This window comes from Spathaspora passalidarum (assembly GCF_000223485.1).
Source record: "Spathaspora passalidarum NRRL Y-27907 unplaced genomic scaffold SPAPAscaffold_2, whole genome shotgun sequence".
Taxonomy (NCBI): domain Eukaryota; kingdom Fungi; phylum Ascomycota; class Pichiomycetes; order Serinales; family Debaryomycetaceae; genus Spathaspora; species Spathaspora passalidarum.
Window position 1 is genome coordinate 1,531,317 of NW_006767426.1, and position 15,543 is coordinate 1,546,859.

At 37.0% G+C, this 15,543-nt stretch overlaps 6 protein-coding genes across 6 annotated transcripts; 4 read left to right on the top strand and 2 right to left on the bottom strand. All coding sequences in view use genetic code 12, as the record gives it.

Annotated features, from left to right (window-relative positions):
- Nucleotides 1-41: 41 nt before the first annotated feature.
- SPAPADRAFT_134610 (GATA-type transcription factor) lies at nt 42-638 on the bottom strand (the record flags this gene model as incomplete). The annotated part of the gene is made up of 1 exon (XM_007373898.1): nt 42-638. A coding segment is annotated over one exon (597 nt), but the record flags the coding sequence as incomplete, so codon positions are not given.
- A 3,399-nt stretch (nt 639-4,037) lies between these two features.
- Nucleotides 4,038-5,155, top strand: RHO1 (Rho family GTPase; the record flags this gene model as incomplete). Its single annotated transcript, XM_007373899.1, has 1 exon — nt 4,038-5,155. One exon carries the CDS (start codon nt 4,287-4,289, stop codon nt 4,881-4,883), a length of 597 nt encoding a protein of 198 aa, XP_007373961.1.
- Nucleotides 5,156-5,349: 194 nt separating this feature from the next.
- On the top strand, nt 5,350-7,806 carry APL4 (Apl4p; the record flags this gene model as incomplete). Its single annotated transcript, XM_007373900.1, has 1 exon — nt 5,350-7,806. One exon carries the CDS (start codon nt 5,350-5,352, stop codon nt 7,804-7,806), a length of 2,457 nt encoding a protein of 818 aa, XP_007373962.1.
- A 670-nt stretch (nt 7,807-8,476) lies between these two features.
- Nucleotides 8,477-11,401, bottom strand: RPC3 (DNA-directed RNA polymerase III subunit; the record flags this gene model as incomplete). The annotated part of the gene is made up of 1 exon (XM_007373901.1): nt 8,477-11,401. One exon carries the CDS (start codon nt 10,841-10,843, stop codon nt 9,035-9,037), a length of 1,809 nt encoding a protein of 602 aa, XP_007373963.1.
- On the top strand, nt 8,548-10,363 carry SPAPADRAFT_59803 (uncharacterized protein; the record flags this gene model as incomplete). Its single annotated transcript, XM_007373902.1, has 1 exon — nt 8,548-10,363. The coding sequence occupies one exon, from the start codon at nt 8,551-8,553 to the stop codon at nt 8,905-8,907; it is 357 nt and encodes a 118-aa protein (XP_007373964.1).
- Nucleotides 11,402-13,191: 1,790 nt separating the features above from the next.
- On the top strand, nt 13,192-15,489 carry SPAPADRAFT_49425 (serine/threonine protein kinase regulatory subunit; the record flags this gene model as incomplete). The annotated part of the gene is made up of 1 exon (XM_007373903.1): nt 13,192-15,489. The coding sequence occupies one exon, from the start codon at nt 13,192-13,194 to the stop codon at nt 15,487-15,489; it is 2,298 nt and encodes a 765-aa protein (XP_007373965.1).
- Nucleotides 15,490-15,543: the final 54 nt, after the last annotated feature.

Consider the following 15,543-nt stretch of genomic DNA (forward strand, 5'->3'; position numbering starts at 1 on the left):
TTTCTTCCACTCTTACCATCCTTGGATTTCAATTCTGGAGTGTTTGGACTTGAAGATTTATTAAGATTGTTGTGATGGTTCAGACTCAGCTGCTTGATTCTGTTTCTAGATTTGATAGTATCGGTCTTCAAACTAATTGGTCTTGGACGTCCATGTAATTTTAAAAACAACCCACAAGCATTACACAACACTTGACCAGTTTCATCTCTTCTCCACAAAGGAGTGGTTTGGGTCTTACAGTTACGACAAACAGGACTGGAAATGTTGGTTTTGGTTGTAGTGGTTCCATTATTTACATGAGTAGTGGTTTTGGCATTTGGTTGACCAGGATTTACAGTGTTGTCACCTTCACTTTTAACTTGAGGGGTTTTTGAAGGTGGCGTGGATAATTGTTGTGGTGGAACTTGGCCAGTTTGGTAGTTTGGAGATTCGGTTGGCTTGTTATTTAAAGGTGTGCCACTGTTTGAATCAGACAAAGGTGGAGAAGCAGTGGAAGACTCCGAAGCTGAACTGCTTACAGGTTTGAGTTCTTGTGGAGTACTGAGTATAGTCTTTGAAGGTACGGTAGGTGATACTGCTGTTACTCCTGAAGGTCCTACAACAGGAGGAATACGTTGTTGAACCTCACCGATGGCCATTATTTGATTTATTAGTATGTTGTTCGAGTAGGATCTGATAAAGTTAAACTTGGATTAATGTGGTGCCTTTTTGTAAGGTTGAAAATCTTAAGAGGCACAACAAAAAATTTTTTTTTCGAGTGAGTTGGATGATTCGCTGATAAGATTAAACTGTGACTATTCCAGATAATGTACGGCCAAGTTAAGATAAGACTGGGGTAGAAGGAAATGGAAAAGTAGTTTGGTCTAATAGATGAAATTCAGTTTCTAGAATGTCGATTCTTTTCTCGTCTATTTGATTGTGGTTGTAATTGAAAATTGTGTTGACAATTTTTGAAAAATCTTTATCGTTGTGACTTTTATATACACACACACGCACACACACAACTTAGGTAGTAACCGCTAAACCAATAGACTCTATGAAAGGATTAATTAATTTAAATTAAGTAGTTTGAACAAGTGTAAAGATTATTCAAAACTATTTGGTAAATCCGGATTCAGTACGGGGTTGCCGATTGATAAACTTTTAAATAAACAGCGAAGCAGACTGAAAATTTTTATCTGAAAAATAGAAACAAGAAGATTCGAGATAAAAAAAAAAAAAAACGAAGATAAAAAAAAAACTTTTATCGCGATATTATATGCAGTACTTTAAGTGTCCGTACCATATTTTCTAAGATTTAAAGTCCGTAAGGAGCAGAAATTGGAAAAGAAATTCTGAAGTTGGGCGTTTTATCTGAAAAATCTCTATCCAAAATGAGCAACTTGCTCTTCGCATAAGACTAGTCAATAATAGTACAATTCGTGTGACTCTAAAAGATGACATCCCAAAATTCTCGCTATCAATTATAGACCATGCAAGATCGATTCTAGTCTTCGGATATAGTCCTTTGCGCTTTTGTTGCCGTTTTTTTCTTTTTCATGGGGCAATCGAAATTATTTTTAAGGTACTTTCGGCTTGAATTTTTTTTTTTATATTTTTGGAAGGAACGGCAACAATTTGTTAACTGTGGGAAATTGCCTTGGGTTCGTTTAGTTTTTCCTTTTTCTAAAACAAGGAGGCTCTTCGTTCGGGGATTTCTCGTCCCATGAAATTCTATTGCCGCATGACCCGAGGTTACATTTATCTCTCTTTGTTCGGTGTTTGGGGTTCTAGAATAATGGTGGTGCCTTGGAAAAAAGCATGTTGGTTAAAAAATAATCATTGGTACATTGAGCCCGATAAGATAAGATATGGGGGGAGAAGGAGATGAGCCTAGCAACTATTTCTTTTTCAATTGTTTAATTTCTCTTGAATGTTCAATTGTGGTTACATATCGCGTATGAAATTACTACTTGAAACTAATTGCTCGTCTTGAACGCGACAATTCCAGTATTAATGCTGTGCCTTTATGCCTCATCAGGACGATAAAAAAATTTTTCAGAAAGTAAATATGTTAGAATTTTCGCGGAAATATACCAAATTTCAATTACCAATGTCATAGTGGTGTGACCTGAAACTGTCCCTTAAAAGATCTACCTTTGACAAAGTTGCAACGCAGTTATATCTTGAAAACCCCAGATCTGGGTGGAATTTATCGACTTTCTCTACAATTTAATTTGTGTGGATTATTTTGCGGCTATTGCGAAAACGAAAATTCATTATTTGCAGTATTTATCAAGAGCTTACAAAAAACGATTTTCCAAGAATCCATCCTAATTTCTGTTATTGCAAAATATGATTTGACATAAAGGTGACACCGTATGGATTGTTTCGAATGCAATTCTACCTATATTTCCGATTGTTTAATATAACGAATCAATGTTGAAAAGCGCAGTTAGTTAGAAGAAGCGAGATATTAATTATTGACAGGTCTAGTGTAAGAAAAACAATAGGTTTGTGTTAAAACAGTAAATCGCTCACATAAATTATGAGTACAAGTTTGACAAATGAGTATTTCTTACCATATTAGTCTGAATTTTGTTTTGTACTTTTGGAAGAATTAAGTCTACTCTAAAAATAACTTTCTGATTTAACGAAGGATTTCTGGATTAGAGCCATCCCATTGTAATATATTTGCTCAAATTATCTCCGCGTTGTCACATGGTAGAATGAACAGAGACGGCTTCGCCAAGAGTATTTCAAATAACAGTAAACTACCTAATCTCTACTGATTTTGTGACCGTTAAGGAACAAAGGCACACTGTATGCAGTACACAAATAATGATCCGAAGAAAGATCCCCTTACTAACGAAAAAGATTTTTATTTACAACACTTTTTTCCAACTATTGTTCTTTCCATCTGTTTTTAGTTTGGTAAACATCAATCACATTTGAATCGTATGTATAATATACTTCTGGAGCTAGATAAGATGTAAGGAACCTACTTAAAATGAAGCAATCTATAATAAATCCTTGGGACAGGATCAGGAGTAGACACGTCCCCTATGAAATACAAAATGGTGAATGCCTCCAGGATAGATAAGAAAATCATCCAAATTAAGTAATGAACTAATATATTCGTATAAGCCATCGAACTGCGATTGATTAATGACATTCCGTTTTAGGTGGCAAATATATGTCAATCCCCATACTCCTGATATAGGGGGATCAATTTAAGATTTATTATTTTACCTGATTAGGACATTTTTCGGTTCTTGACACACGACCCCAATTAATTTACACGAGTGTGAGGAATTTTGTAAGCCACAAGGCGGTGCTAAATTGACAACTAATGTACAACAGACGATTAATTACTAAGCATTCGGGCAGTGCTATAGATCCGGCACAACACTACATCTTCATCAATTGCATGACCGGTGTTTTTGATCGTGTTTTTTGATCTATTTTTGTCACGTCTACATACAAAAATAAATTAGTGCAATTATTTTTTTTCTCCCTCATGTTTCAGAATTGTTTGCATTTACGCTTACCTTGTGCCCCTTTCGAGCTTGAGATAAACAAAATCGGTTACGACAAAATTAAACTAAGAGAATCAAAACAATTGCGTAATGGATATTTGGCCACAATATTTTCGCCACTAAATGAATTTTCTTTGCGGTGAACTAATTCAAGTCAAAAAGTTGCCTATACGACATTAGTAAAAAAAAAAAAGGATTGCTAAATTAAGCAAACAAAAAAAAAGAAAAGCATGTCGTAATTTGAGGTTGCTCCCTTGAAATACGGTTTGAATTTGCATGTCGAACTGACGAATGAGAATGGTAATGGCAGACAGAAGGAGGCGCAAGAATGTAGTGACAAATGATCAAGGTGCGAAAGATCAAAAGATAATACCAAAAAAAGTTTACCACGAGAAATTCAGGTCAGAATTAAGTTTCGATTGTTTGTGGTTCAAACAACATTTTTTTTTTTTTTCGTGTGTTGTGTTAAAATTTGAAATCAAAGTGGAAAAGTTTTTCCTTTTTGTTCGAGAAAAACAGTCACTGATAAAGTCATACCTATCCTTTTGTTGTTTTCAATAGTTGTGGTTACTTAGCATCTTCCTTAGCTCCTATATTACAAGGTACTTTTACTAACTTCTTTACAAGAAATTGATTATTTTAAATTGATTTAACGGTTTAACCTCATATTAAAGAAAAAACCGCCCCTCCCCCTTTGTTTATTGTAACATATACCTATTTGATTATTCATATATTCCACATTTTTAAAACAGCATAAATTATAGCATAATGGTTAACGGTCCTGCTGAACTTCGTAGAAAATTGGTCATTGTCGGTGATGGTGCTTGTGGTAAGACTTGTTTATTAATTGTATTTTCCAAAGGTACTTTCCCAGAAGTTTATGTTCCAACTGTTTTTGAAAACTACGTTGCTGATGTCGAAGTTGATGGTAGAAAGGTTGAATTAGCATTATGGGATACTGCTGGTCAAGAAGATTACGATAGATTGAGACCATTATCATACCCAGACTCAAATGTTATTTTGATTTGTTTCTCAGTTGATTCCCCTGATTCCTTGGATAACGTTTTAGAAAAGTGGATTTCTGAAGTTTTACATTTCTGTCAAGGTGTTCCAATCATTTTGGTTGGCTGTAAGTCTGATTTAAGAGATGACCCTCATACTATTGAAGCTTTAGCTGCTCAACAACAACGACCAGTTACTTCCCAAGAAGGACAAGAAGTTGCCGACAGAATTGGTGCATTCCAATACTTGGAATGTTCTGCCAAGACTGGTAGAGGTGTTAGAGAAGTATTTGAAGCTGCTACCAGAGCTTCCTTGAGAGTTAAGGAAAAGAAGGAAAAGAAGAAGAAGTGTGTTGTTTTGTAATCGATTTTTTTTTCCTAGAAATTGATTTGAATTAATAAATGAAAACTTTTGTTATAATGTTATCAACACCAACCACCTCCACCCCACCCCACCCCCCACGCCGCCTCACCCCACCTCTACTTCTCTTTTTTGTTTCTATGGTTTAAATTTTCAAGATCTTGTTGACACTTTTTGATAGATGGGTTTTGGATTATTTTTAACTAGTTTTTGTTTCTTGAATATGATTAGATTAATGCTATACGAGCTTTACACTGTAGTATTTATTATAATATAACTTTTTTAGTTCTTTATAAGGAAGTTGTAACGTTGCGTTGGCACTGAATTGTCGTCGCCAACAATTTTGTGTTTTGCACACCGTGTGTTTTCCAAACAAACTTCTGAAAAAAAACTGACAAGATAATATTAATATAGATTTCCCAAACACCACAACGGAATCACTCAGAACTCAGATAGCTGACACGTCGTGATGGGTTCCTTAAGAACGTTCATTAAGTCTGTTAGAAAGGCGAAAACAATTGCCGATGAAAGAGCCGTGATTCAAAAGGAATCCGCGGCAATTCGTACTTCGTTTAGAGATGTTAGTCTTGACCAAACCACCAGAAGAATCAACATTTCCAAACTTGTTTACTTATACATCATGGGAGAAAAGACCCATTTTGGACAAGTTGAATGTCTTAAATTATTGGCCTCACCAAGATTTGCCGATAAGAGATTAGGCTATTTAGCCTGTATGTTGATCTTGGACGAGAATCAAGAAGTGTTGACTTTGTTGACCAATTCTCTTGATAATGACATGCAACACCCTAATGCATTTGTTGTTGGTTTGGCATTGACGTGTCTTGGAAATATTGCATCTCCTGAATTAGCCAGAGATTTACATGCCGACGTGGAAAAGATTCTTCACTCTAAGAATTTTTACTTGAAGAAAAAGGCTTGCTTTGTTGCTGCTAAGTTAGTCGAGAAAGATCCTGATTTAGCAGAATATTTTGCTGATAAAATCAATGATTTGATTAACGAGAAACAGCCTGCAGTTTTGTTGGGTACTTTAAGATTAATTGAGTCATTATATTTGTCGTCCGAACCAGAACAACGCATGGCTTTATTGAAGACTATACCTAAGATCGTCGGACATTTGAAGAGAGTAACTACTAGCGGGTATCAACCAGATTACGATGTTATGGGTACTTCAGATCCATTCCTTCAAGTTGCTTTGTTGTCTACTTTGAGAACCTTGGCCACGGACGAAAGTTGTCCTGCTCAATATTTGGAGGAAATCAATGATATATTAACCCAAGTGGCTTCTAATATAGATAGTGGTAAGAATGCCGCTCATGCTATATTATACGAATGTGTCAAGACGATTTTCTCCATTCAATCAGACCAATCATTGAAAATCCTAGGAGTTAATTTATTAGGGAAGTTCTTATCTACCAAGGATAACAATACCAGATACGTAGCATTGGATACGTTGTTGGCAGTTATCAATATCGAGCCTTTAGCCGTGCAAAGACACAGATCCACCATCGTTGATTGTTTGTCAGACGGTGATATTTCAATTAGAAGAAGAGCGTTGGAATTATCATTTGGGATTTTGAACGAACAAAATATTCGAGTTTTAGTTCGTGAAATCTTGACATTTTTGGAAAATTGTCATGATCAAGAATTGAAACCATACATTACTTCCCAATTAACTATCGCCGCTAATAAATATTCTCCTAATGAGAAGTGGCATTTTGATACCTTAATGCGAATGTTGAAGGTGTCGGGAAATTCTTTAACTTCCGATATCGTGTCTAATATCTTGGCATTGATCTTACAATGTAACGATGGGGAATTAAAGAAACATATCGTCTCTAAATTATTCTCTTTGTGTTTGGAAGATCCAGAACAATATTGTCTTGCATTAATCACTGTTTGGACTTTGGGCGAGTATGGTGATTTAATATTGGGATCAACTGTTGAAGTCAATCTGAAGAATGTTCAAGTCACTGAAGCTGCAATTGTCCAACTCATAGAGGATCTCATTAACAAGTCTACTTATTCTGAATCAGAAACTGTCCAGTTGGTATCTTACGTTTTAACTGCTGTCATTAAGTTATCAATTAAATTTAGAGACGCTCAAATTATCGAAAGATTAAGATTGATAATCAACTCAAGAACCCGTGATAATAACTTGGAAATCCAAGTTAGAGCCGTGGAGTATCAAGAAATTTTTGCTCAAGATGCAACTTTAAAGAAAGGGTTATTAGCAAGAATGCCCGCACCACCAATAAAACAACGTGAATCGTTAACTTTGAATAAGACCACAGGGGCAAAACCAAAGAGAGCTGGAGGAGTTGCTTCTGCGCTTGGAGGCACTGACGACTTGTTGCTTGACTTAATGGACGATAATAATGATACAAATACTGCTCACGCAGCCGAACCACAGCAGGATGTCTTGATGGATATATTCGGAGGCAGTGGTGCTGGCCAAGCTCAATCTACTACAACTGCAACCAACAGTAACGCTGCTATACTAGACCTTTTCAATGCTCCACCTGCATCCGCTGTTGGCATTGGTTCTTCTCCATCAGTTAGTGAAATTGAAGCATTTACTAATAGTTATATCCATGTAAGCTTCACCCCAAAATCATTCCCTAAGGATGGTCATGCTATAATGGAAGCAGTGATTAGATCGAATACAAACGAAACAATCAGCCAATTCCAATTATTAATCGCTGTTCCAAAGACCCAAAAGTTGAGTATTTCTTCGACTTCTGGAGGTGATCTGTTAACACCTGGTGGAACTCCAATTAGACAAGTGTTGAAAATTGTCGGTAAGGCTGGAGCTAAGATAAAGTTGAGAGTTAAGGTTAAATACAGTGTCAGTGGTAATTCCGTCGAAGAACAATTTGATTTTGCTGGATTCCCTGAAACTTTATAGATTAAACATAAATGATATAATCGTAAGAGGAATCTGAATTTCATGTAGAACTAATCCGCCTTGAAGTGATAATATTACCAAGACTAATCACCTGATATTCTAGCAGAGCCCGGTCAGTATATAATACGACCTCGCTTATAACGGGGTTTGTGGTTTTTACGCAGTTCTTCTATTGCAAAATAAATCTGGTCAAAATGCATCTCGGGTAAATGGGTTTTACTTGCGTCATGCTGTACAGCAAATTACCCAATAACACTGCGTCTAAAGAAAAGATCTAGCCTTGTACAGTACGCAGGAAAGACTTTTAAGTTGCCCGCAATTGCGGTTACATGAGCTAGGCACTAGCCGTTGTATCCACTTCGCCACAGATACCATGTCAAAAATCAATCAGATCCACCAGATCCGAAAAATCTTGGCTGCATTGGGTGTAATATCTATAATCAGGCCATTTGGTTATTGTGCACAAAACCGTGATCAGATGATCGTCTATTGTTTTTTTGGGAACTAAAAAATACGATTAATTGTAAGTTTGGATGCTTCTTTTTTAAGCTGCGAAAATTCTCCGCACAGTCATGGGGGGGGGGGGACGTCATCAAATAAGGGCTGGATTAAATTTCATTATATGACAACACCCCCCCCCCCCCCCCCTAATAAATTGCTGGTATTTAAATATGGTTTAATTTCCGTATTTTTCGTTCATCTTTCTCTTCTTGTTTTCTTTCTATATCCATCAACAAAACAAAAATGTTCAGATTCAAACCAGTTCAAATCTTATCGCGCTCCTTCTCTTCTACTGCAAGAAGACAAATTGCAACTGATATCAACAACGGAGCCCTGGGCCAAAAGATGTGGCCCCTGACCAAGTACGTGGTTCAAAACTATAGTCGAGAATTGGTTAAGTCCGCACAATGGATTGTTATATTGGGTTCAATTATGATTGCTTGGCCGGTTGCTATTCGTAAATACTTTGACATTTCTCACAATGTCCCCAAGGACAAAGGTGCTCAAGTTAAATTGGTATACAAGGGATTGAAGTCGACCCCGGTGGTTGAAATTGCTCATACTAATGCTGAGTTCAAGGGCGGGAGATCTGCCGAGTAGGTTCATTCAGGATTATGTTTTACTATATCCCTTTTGAACTTACTCGTTGTTGTCAAATGTATACGGATATTGGTATACACAAAATTGAATAAATAATTCATATATATATTTAAATACACACACTTTCTTATAATGAGAAAATGTCATAGAGGGTTTTTATTCTATTAAATTTACCAATGTTGTTAATCTCCCTGTTTTGCAAACCAAGCAAGGTTTTTAATTCTGATTCTAACAACAATTCTTCTTCGTGTCCTTGAACATCTTCACGCTCACATTTTTCCAACAAGATTTTGTGATCGGCTTTAAAATCTTGAACATTGTTAATGATTTCCGCCATGGAGTAAATCAACGAATTCAAAAGAAATTTATTGCTAGGCCATTCTTTAAACCTGAATAAAAAGAATGTTTTTGATGCAGCTCTATCAGCGCTTCTTGGTACTTCTTGGATTTCCACGAAATTGGCTTTAACTAATTGATATATTTCATTACGAACAGTCTTTTCTTTTAATAAAACCGCATTGGAAATAGTCTTCTCATCAGAAAGTTTCATTGATTTCAAGCATCTCAAGATTCTGAATGCATCTTGACCAAGTGTGGTTTTGATCAATGATTCAAAGTTGTATTGTTTGATTTGCTTGGTTAAATATGCATATGGTACACTGAAAGTACCGGGTGAGATTTCATTAAGAAATTGAATGGCTGTACCCGAGGTTAATAACTTAAGATGATGTTGAATTAATGTCAATGAATGAGGGTCTGAATTGTCAGTGAATGCATTGCCATTACCAACATCTGAACTTTCCCCTTCATTCTTGATAGTGACTGATTGGTCATTTTCAAGCTTGACTTTTTTAGTAGCTTCCTCTTCAGAATCTTCCAAAGGTCTTTTCTTGAGTTGTGGTTTTAAGAAATTATGAGTTAATATGGAATTTCTCAAGTCAATATCATCAGATAGAGTTCTCATGACATCGCGAATATTAAACACAATCTTTCTTTCATCAACCAACTTATTCTCAATCGAGTTTATGAAAAACTTTTCTTCTTCAGGATCATTAATTAATCCTGAAATTTCCAAAAATGGATGTCGTAATTCAGGACTATTTTGTTCCACCACTTTTAAGGCTGCTTCATAAACTTTTGCAGTCAACAATCCAATTCTTGATTTTGCAAAATTAACCAACGAATTTGTTCTTAAATGTTTTTGAAATCGGGAGACATTGAACGTAACTATGATATGAGGTTGTAGTTTTTTGATCCCATCTTTTGAATCATACAAGTCTTGTGGTGATTGTCCTGATTCTAACAATGTAGTCAACTTAGCCTTTGCTTTTTCTTTAGCTTCCGCAACCCGTTTGATTTCTGAAGTAGTAGTGGTTCTAGGGGTGTTTGTCAAGCACTCTTGAAATACCTCCTGCCAAATGTCGTCAATAGGGCTGAAATTGAATGGCTGTAACCTCACAAGCCATCTTTCGGAGAACAACTTGAAAAACAACGTTTGCTTCTCCATACGAACTTCAAGATCTTCATATTGTCCAAGATAGTCTTCAACCTTAACATGGCCATTTATCAACACGTTCTGGATAATTTCCGCGGCATCATCGCCGTACCTTTCCTTAATATGCTGGATAATATCACCTGAGTGGATGAATGCCAACAATCCCGACTCATTAAGCGAGTAATGCACGGTTTTAGCCGAGTCCTTACTAGTCCAATAGTATACGCAGTTCAATTGCACAAGTGAAACCAAGGCAGATTTGATTGATTTCAACGGGATCTTGGTTCGTTGACTCAACTCCTTACTGGTTAATCGACCATTAGAAATAAGACAGGATATAATACATGATGCAACTTCACCTAAATGAGTTTGCGCTATTGAAGTATATAGAAAGGAATATGTGGACTGTGTCTTAGCCGCTTCTGTGATGGTTTCATCCATGTTTCTTCAAACTAATACTTCTATACTGACTTGTTTGGTTGTAAGAATAGTGTGAAATTTTTTTTAAGGCGATCTCTTCTTACAGGGGCACATATGCAGGACATAAGAAGAGAATTGTATCACGTGATCAGAGTTCTTTTGCAGATTGCAAGATAACCGATTGCTGGCAGAAGGACAAATGTCATCGTTGGGAATGGTGATGATGTAATCCAAGACAAGTGAGGAGTACATGTACTTCCAGAACAAGATTTCTTTTGTTTTATAAAAGTCGTGTTTACTGGGCTTCGAATGCGATGCGACGGCAATGCAGCAACCGTTGTCAAGTGCAACTATCACCCAAAGGATGACATCGATGGGGGAAGAAAGCAAGAAATGTTATAGGAGAGAACCCCACCATCCCCACACGATTGCAGTGAAATTCGAAAGTTGTGTCATTTTTCTCGTATAGAAACGGGAGGAAACAAAAGAGGAGGGGATGTGTCATCCTAAAGTATGATTTTCGCATACGCCATCCTCCCCTCATTGCGTAAAGAGAATGTTGCAATTGGATAAATTGAAAGTTAGCTTTTTAGAGATTTCGATTTGATTGGTGGGCTTTGGGAATAGTTTCACCTTACTGGTTTCGTGACGTTATATGCACGTTTTCTTGTTCATTCTTACTCCGATTACGGAAAGTTGCTTTGAGACGTGCTTGATAATGTGGGACGTGTAAGAAAAGAACCAAAGAAAAAAAAAAATAAAAAAATAAAAAAATAAAAAAATCTACGCATTTAGAAAACCGCCACTAAAAAGTACTTTTTTATTTTTTTGCTTAGTTTGGGTTTTCGCTATCGAGCTGCGCCCAAAAAATAACTCATCCACAGTAATCCTTATCAACCGAAACCGGAAGGGTTGTATTTACCGCATAATCGGGCGTTACACTTACCAACTTTCTAAACTACCTATACAACCAGCTGAAATTAAGGAGAGGGGATAAGCTAAAAGGGGGAATGATACACGGCTAACCCCCATTGTATATTTAAGGTTTTTATGACAAGTTTTAGGTGTTTTTATGGTTATATCCCATCACAGCTTTCCAAACTTACAAAACAAAAAGCCGAACAAAAAAATAAAATAAAAATAAAATTCCTTGATGCAATAGCAGCTTATTGATCGCCCCCTCATAGTTTACTTGGCTAGTGGTTAAATATTGCCTTGTAATAAAAAATATAATCACGTACTTCTCATCATTCGATAATTAAAGAATGACTCATTCTCTTCGGCTCTGGATACTGTGGGTTGCCACCGTTGAAACTATGTCATGCTAGTGGCTCGATTATGGGTGGGGGGATATATGCGCATTACAAAAATGGTGGCTGCCCCCACATAAACAAAAAAAAAAAGAAATAGAAATTAAAAAAAAAACCCTTGCACTATCTCTGGTTTCACCCCTCCGGAGCAAGAGATACAAAGCATGGAAAGGATAAGTGTAATGGTTCAAGATAATTAACCACAAAACCAAAAGGGAAAGAAGGTTTAGTGGCTGCATATAGACTTGCTTGGAGGGGTTTGTAATTACATACATTAACTACGTGCGATTGCCAGATCTGCTAGAACTGGATGGTACGATAGATAAAAAAAAAGTTGTAATGCACGATTATAATCGTTCAATTTTGCGGTAGTGGCAATTTCACGGTTTACATGACAAACTTAAATCTCAAGCATGACCCAACAATAAGATAAAAGAAAAGCGCACCCTATTGTAGTTTTACTGATTTGTCTGTATCTACTGAGTCATTTTTGTCATTTGTATTGTTTTATTTTTTTTTTTTAGTTTATACTTTAAAAATTGATCTTCCCTCTAATCTCAAACTACCACCTACCACGATTTCCTTACCACTTTTCTCCTGGTGCTTCCTCGTTACATACCAACGCATTTTGTACCTCCTTTTAGATATCGTGGAATTGTTTGAACCTACTTATACAATCTAAGGCGTTATTGCATCATATTTTGGACTTTAATCCAAAACAATCACAACATTCTCGTGCTTGGTGTTAATCTGATACACGCACTACTACACGAATACCCAAGCTATATATCCACATAGTTACCCTCCCCTTACCCCTTTACTTGTTATCCGAGGCTATATACCCCACAAGCATACACGTAGGTGATTGTTGCCAACATACAAAGAACAGGTTTTGACAGTCATCCTTTAATCGATTGACAACAGTTTTCAGAAATCTCGCAATCAGCTCACACTTGTTGTTATTTATATAAACACCGACTGATTATGATAACCATTTGAGTTATAAACAACCCTTGTTTAATTCAAATTACTTTTGCATTACAGTTTAAAACATCCACCATGCCTACTGACAGCAAATCCTCTACCCATTCTGAACCTTTAGCTTCTCATACCAAAAAGCAGAATGCCAAGTTAGCCCAAGTTATACAGAACTTCTTTACCAAATCAGCGCAAATCATATTACAAGCAAGATCATATCTGGAGCCTTCACATCCATCAACAAATCTATTTTACCAAAACCAACAAGATGACGACACGTCTAATCAGAAGCTAAACAAATGGTTCAATATCCTCATGTATAGCGCCCCTGACTTTTTACGCGAAGAACTACGATTATGGACTTCTGATTTACTGCAGCTGCAACTGCTACTGCTGCTGCCGCTGCTGCTTCCACCTATGATTATTGAAACTTTCCTTGATTTACGTCAATTGCCTTCCAATCAAACGGTAGTGATACTCGATGAGAATAACAACCCTTGGACAGTTGCCAGATCTGGTGGGAAAAAGTACGAAGTTGTATTAGAAAGATGGTTGATCGAGTTTGATCAAAAGACTAACCCTGGCTCTATAGTTGATGAATTACCCTTGATTTACAAACAGGCCATCATTTTGTTTAGAAGCATCTATGGATTTTCTCGATTGATGCCTGCTTATAAGTTAAAGAAGAAGTTGCAACTGTCGGGGAACAAATTGACTTTAGGCAATAGAATTTTAGATGGTACTCAACCAATTAGTTCAAAGGGAAGAATTGGATTATCCAAATCAATCATACCTCAACAAATGTTAACCACAGAGTCTCATATGACTCAGAAGATGTTTCAGCCTATTAATACCAGTTTAGGAAGTTTGAAGATTTCAATTGCTTACAGAAATCATTACGAATTTTGCTTACATGAGAACGAAGAAATGCTTTCGACTCATTTCATATCAATTGACAACCAACGTCAACAGCGCCAAGAACAGCAAGTGCTGTTTCACGAAGAGCACTATGATATTGACGATCATCATAACCATCACCATGTGAGTCATCTTGAAGGTACTGAAGAAGAACAAGAAGAAGATATAGAACAAGAAAAACCCAAGACAAACTCAACTTCACTATCACCATGCTCGTCCTCAATCAAGGAATCATCATCTCCACAGAGAGTTCCCACCCGACCAACTATTCAACCTTTTAGAGTTGGTTCCATTAGCACATCACCACCAACAACCAATGCACCATCTTCGTCATTAGAACGAAGAATATCTATAACCAGTAACAAATCAACATCCAATGCATCATTGGCTGCATTCTTGAGGAATCCAAGAAGCAGCACTAGCACCCCAGCAACAGCAAATATCCCCATTGTCAATCCCAACAATAGTAGTGGTGGTAACATATATGGAATCTACAATTCGTCATTTCCTAAATCTATTGGATCTTCTGTTGGCCATGAAGATTCGATCTTTGCCAATCCAGACAGCGCCAACAATACTCCTCGGTTTTCCTCATCATTTGGATCAAGAGCAAGTAGGCGTTTTAGTAATACTAGCACCAAGCAACAAACACCAGATGTGCTGAACACTTCCAATCTTGATCCAACATTTAGTGGTGGTGGTATTGATGGTGATGATGATATCAGTGATTTTGTGAGAATGATTGACAGTAAATCCGATTTAAGATTTTCAACATCATCATTCACCGTGAATGAAATCAATGATATCACCTCTAATGATTCATTAAACAAATTCCAATTGTTGAAAAGTCACCATCAACAATTGGGCGATAGCGTAAGTGCTAGTATTATCTTGCGCCATCCATCGCCGCATGGTCAAGTTGGGTACACAATTGGCGGTGGGTCAAGACATTCCAGTCGGAAAAGTTCATTGAATTCACCTCCTGCTTCAATTAGCTCATATGAACAACAACAACGTCTTTCTTCTTTCCACGCGAGAATTAAAGAGGCTTCACCTAAAGTAAGATCTGAAAGTCCTAACAAGACTACTCCTACACCAAGTGTTGCATCAGATCACAAGACAAAAACGACGACAGTTAGCCCTGCTGTAGCTAGTAGTCCTACACTACATGGTGGTGCTCGTCCAACAGTTAAGAGTCCACCAACTACGGTGATTAGTGGATTGGCAACCAGTCCTTCGATCTACTACGGAAGAACATCCATTCGATATGAAGATGTGTTTGATGACGAAGAAGACCACGATGTGAGCCGCCACCACCACCATCCTCAACAACAACAACTGCTGCTGCTGCTGCTGCTTACTCCACAGCCCAAGGCTAAAGAAGTGTCCCAGAAGAAATTGACCCATGACGAGGATGATGATGATTTGTTGTTTACTATGAGTGATATGAACTCTAAATAGAATAAAGGCACCTGTATATAGGGTAATTATATAAAGAATGGAATAAATAAGTTT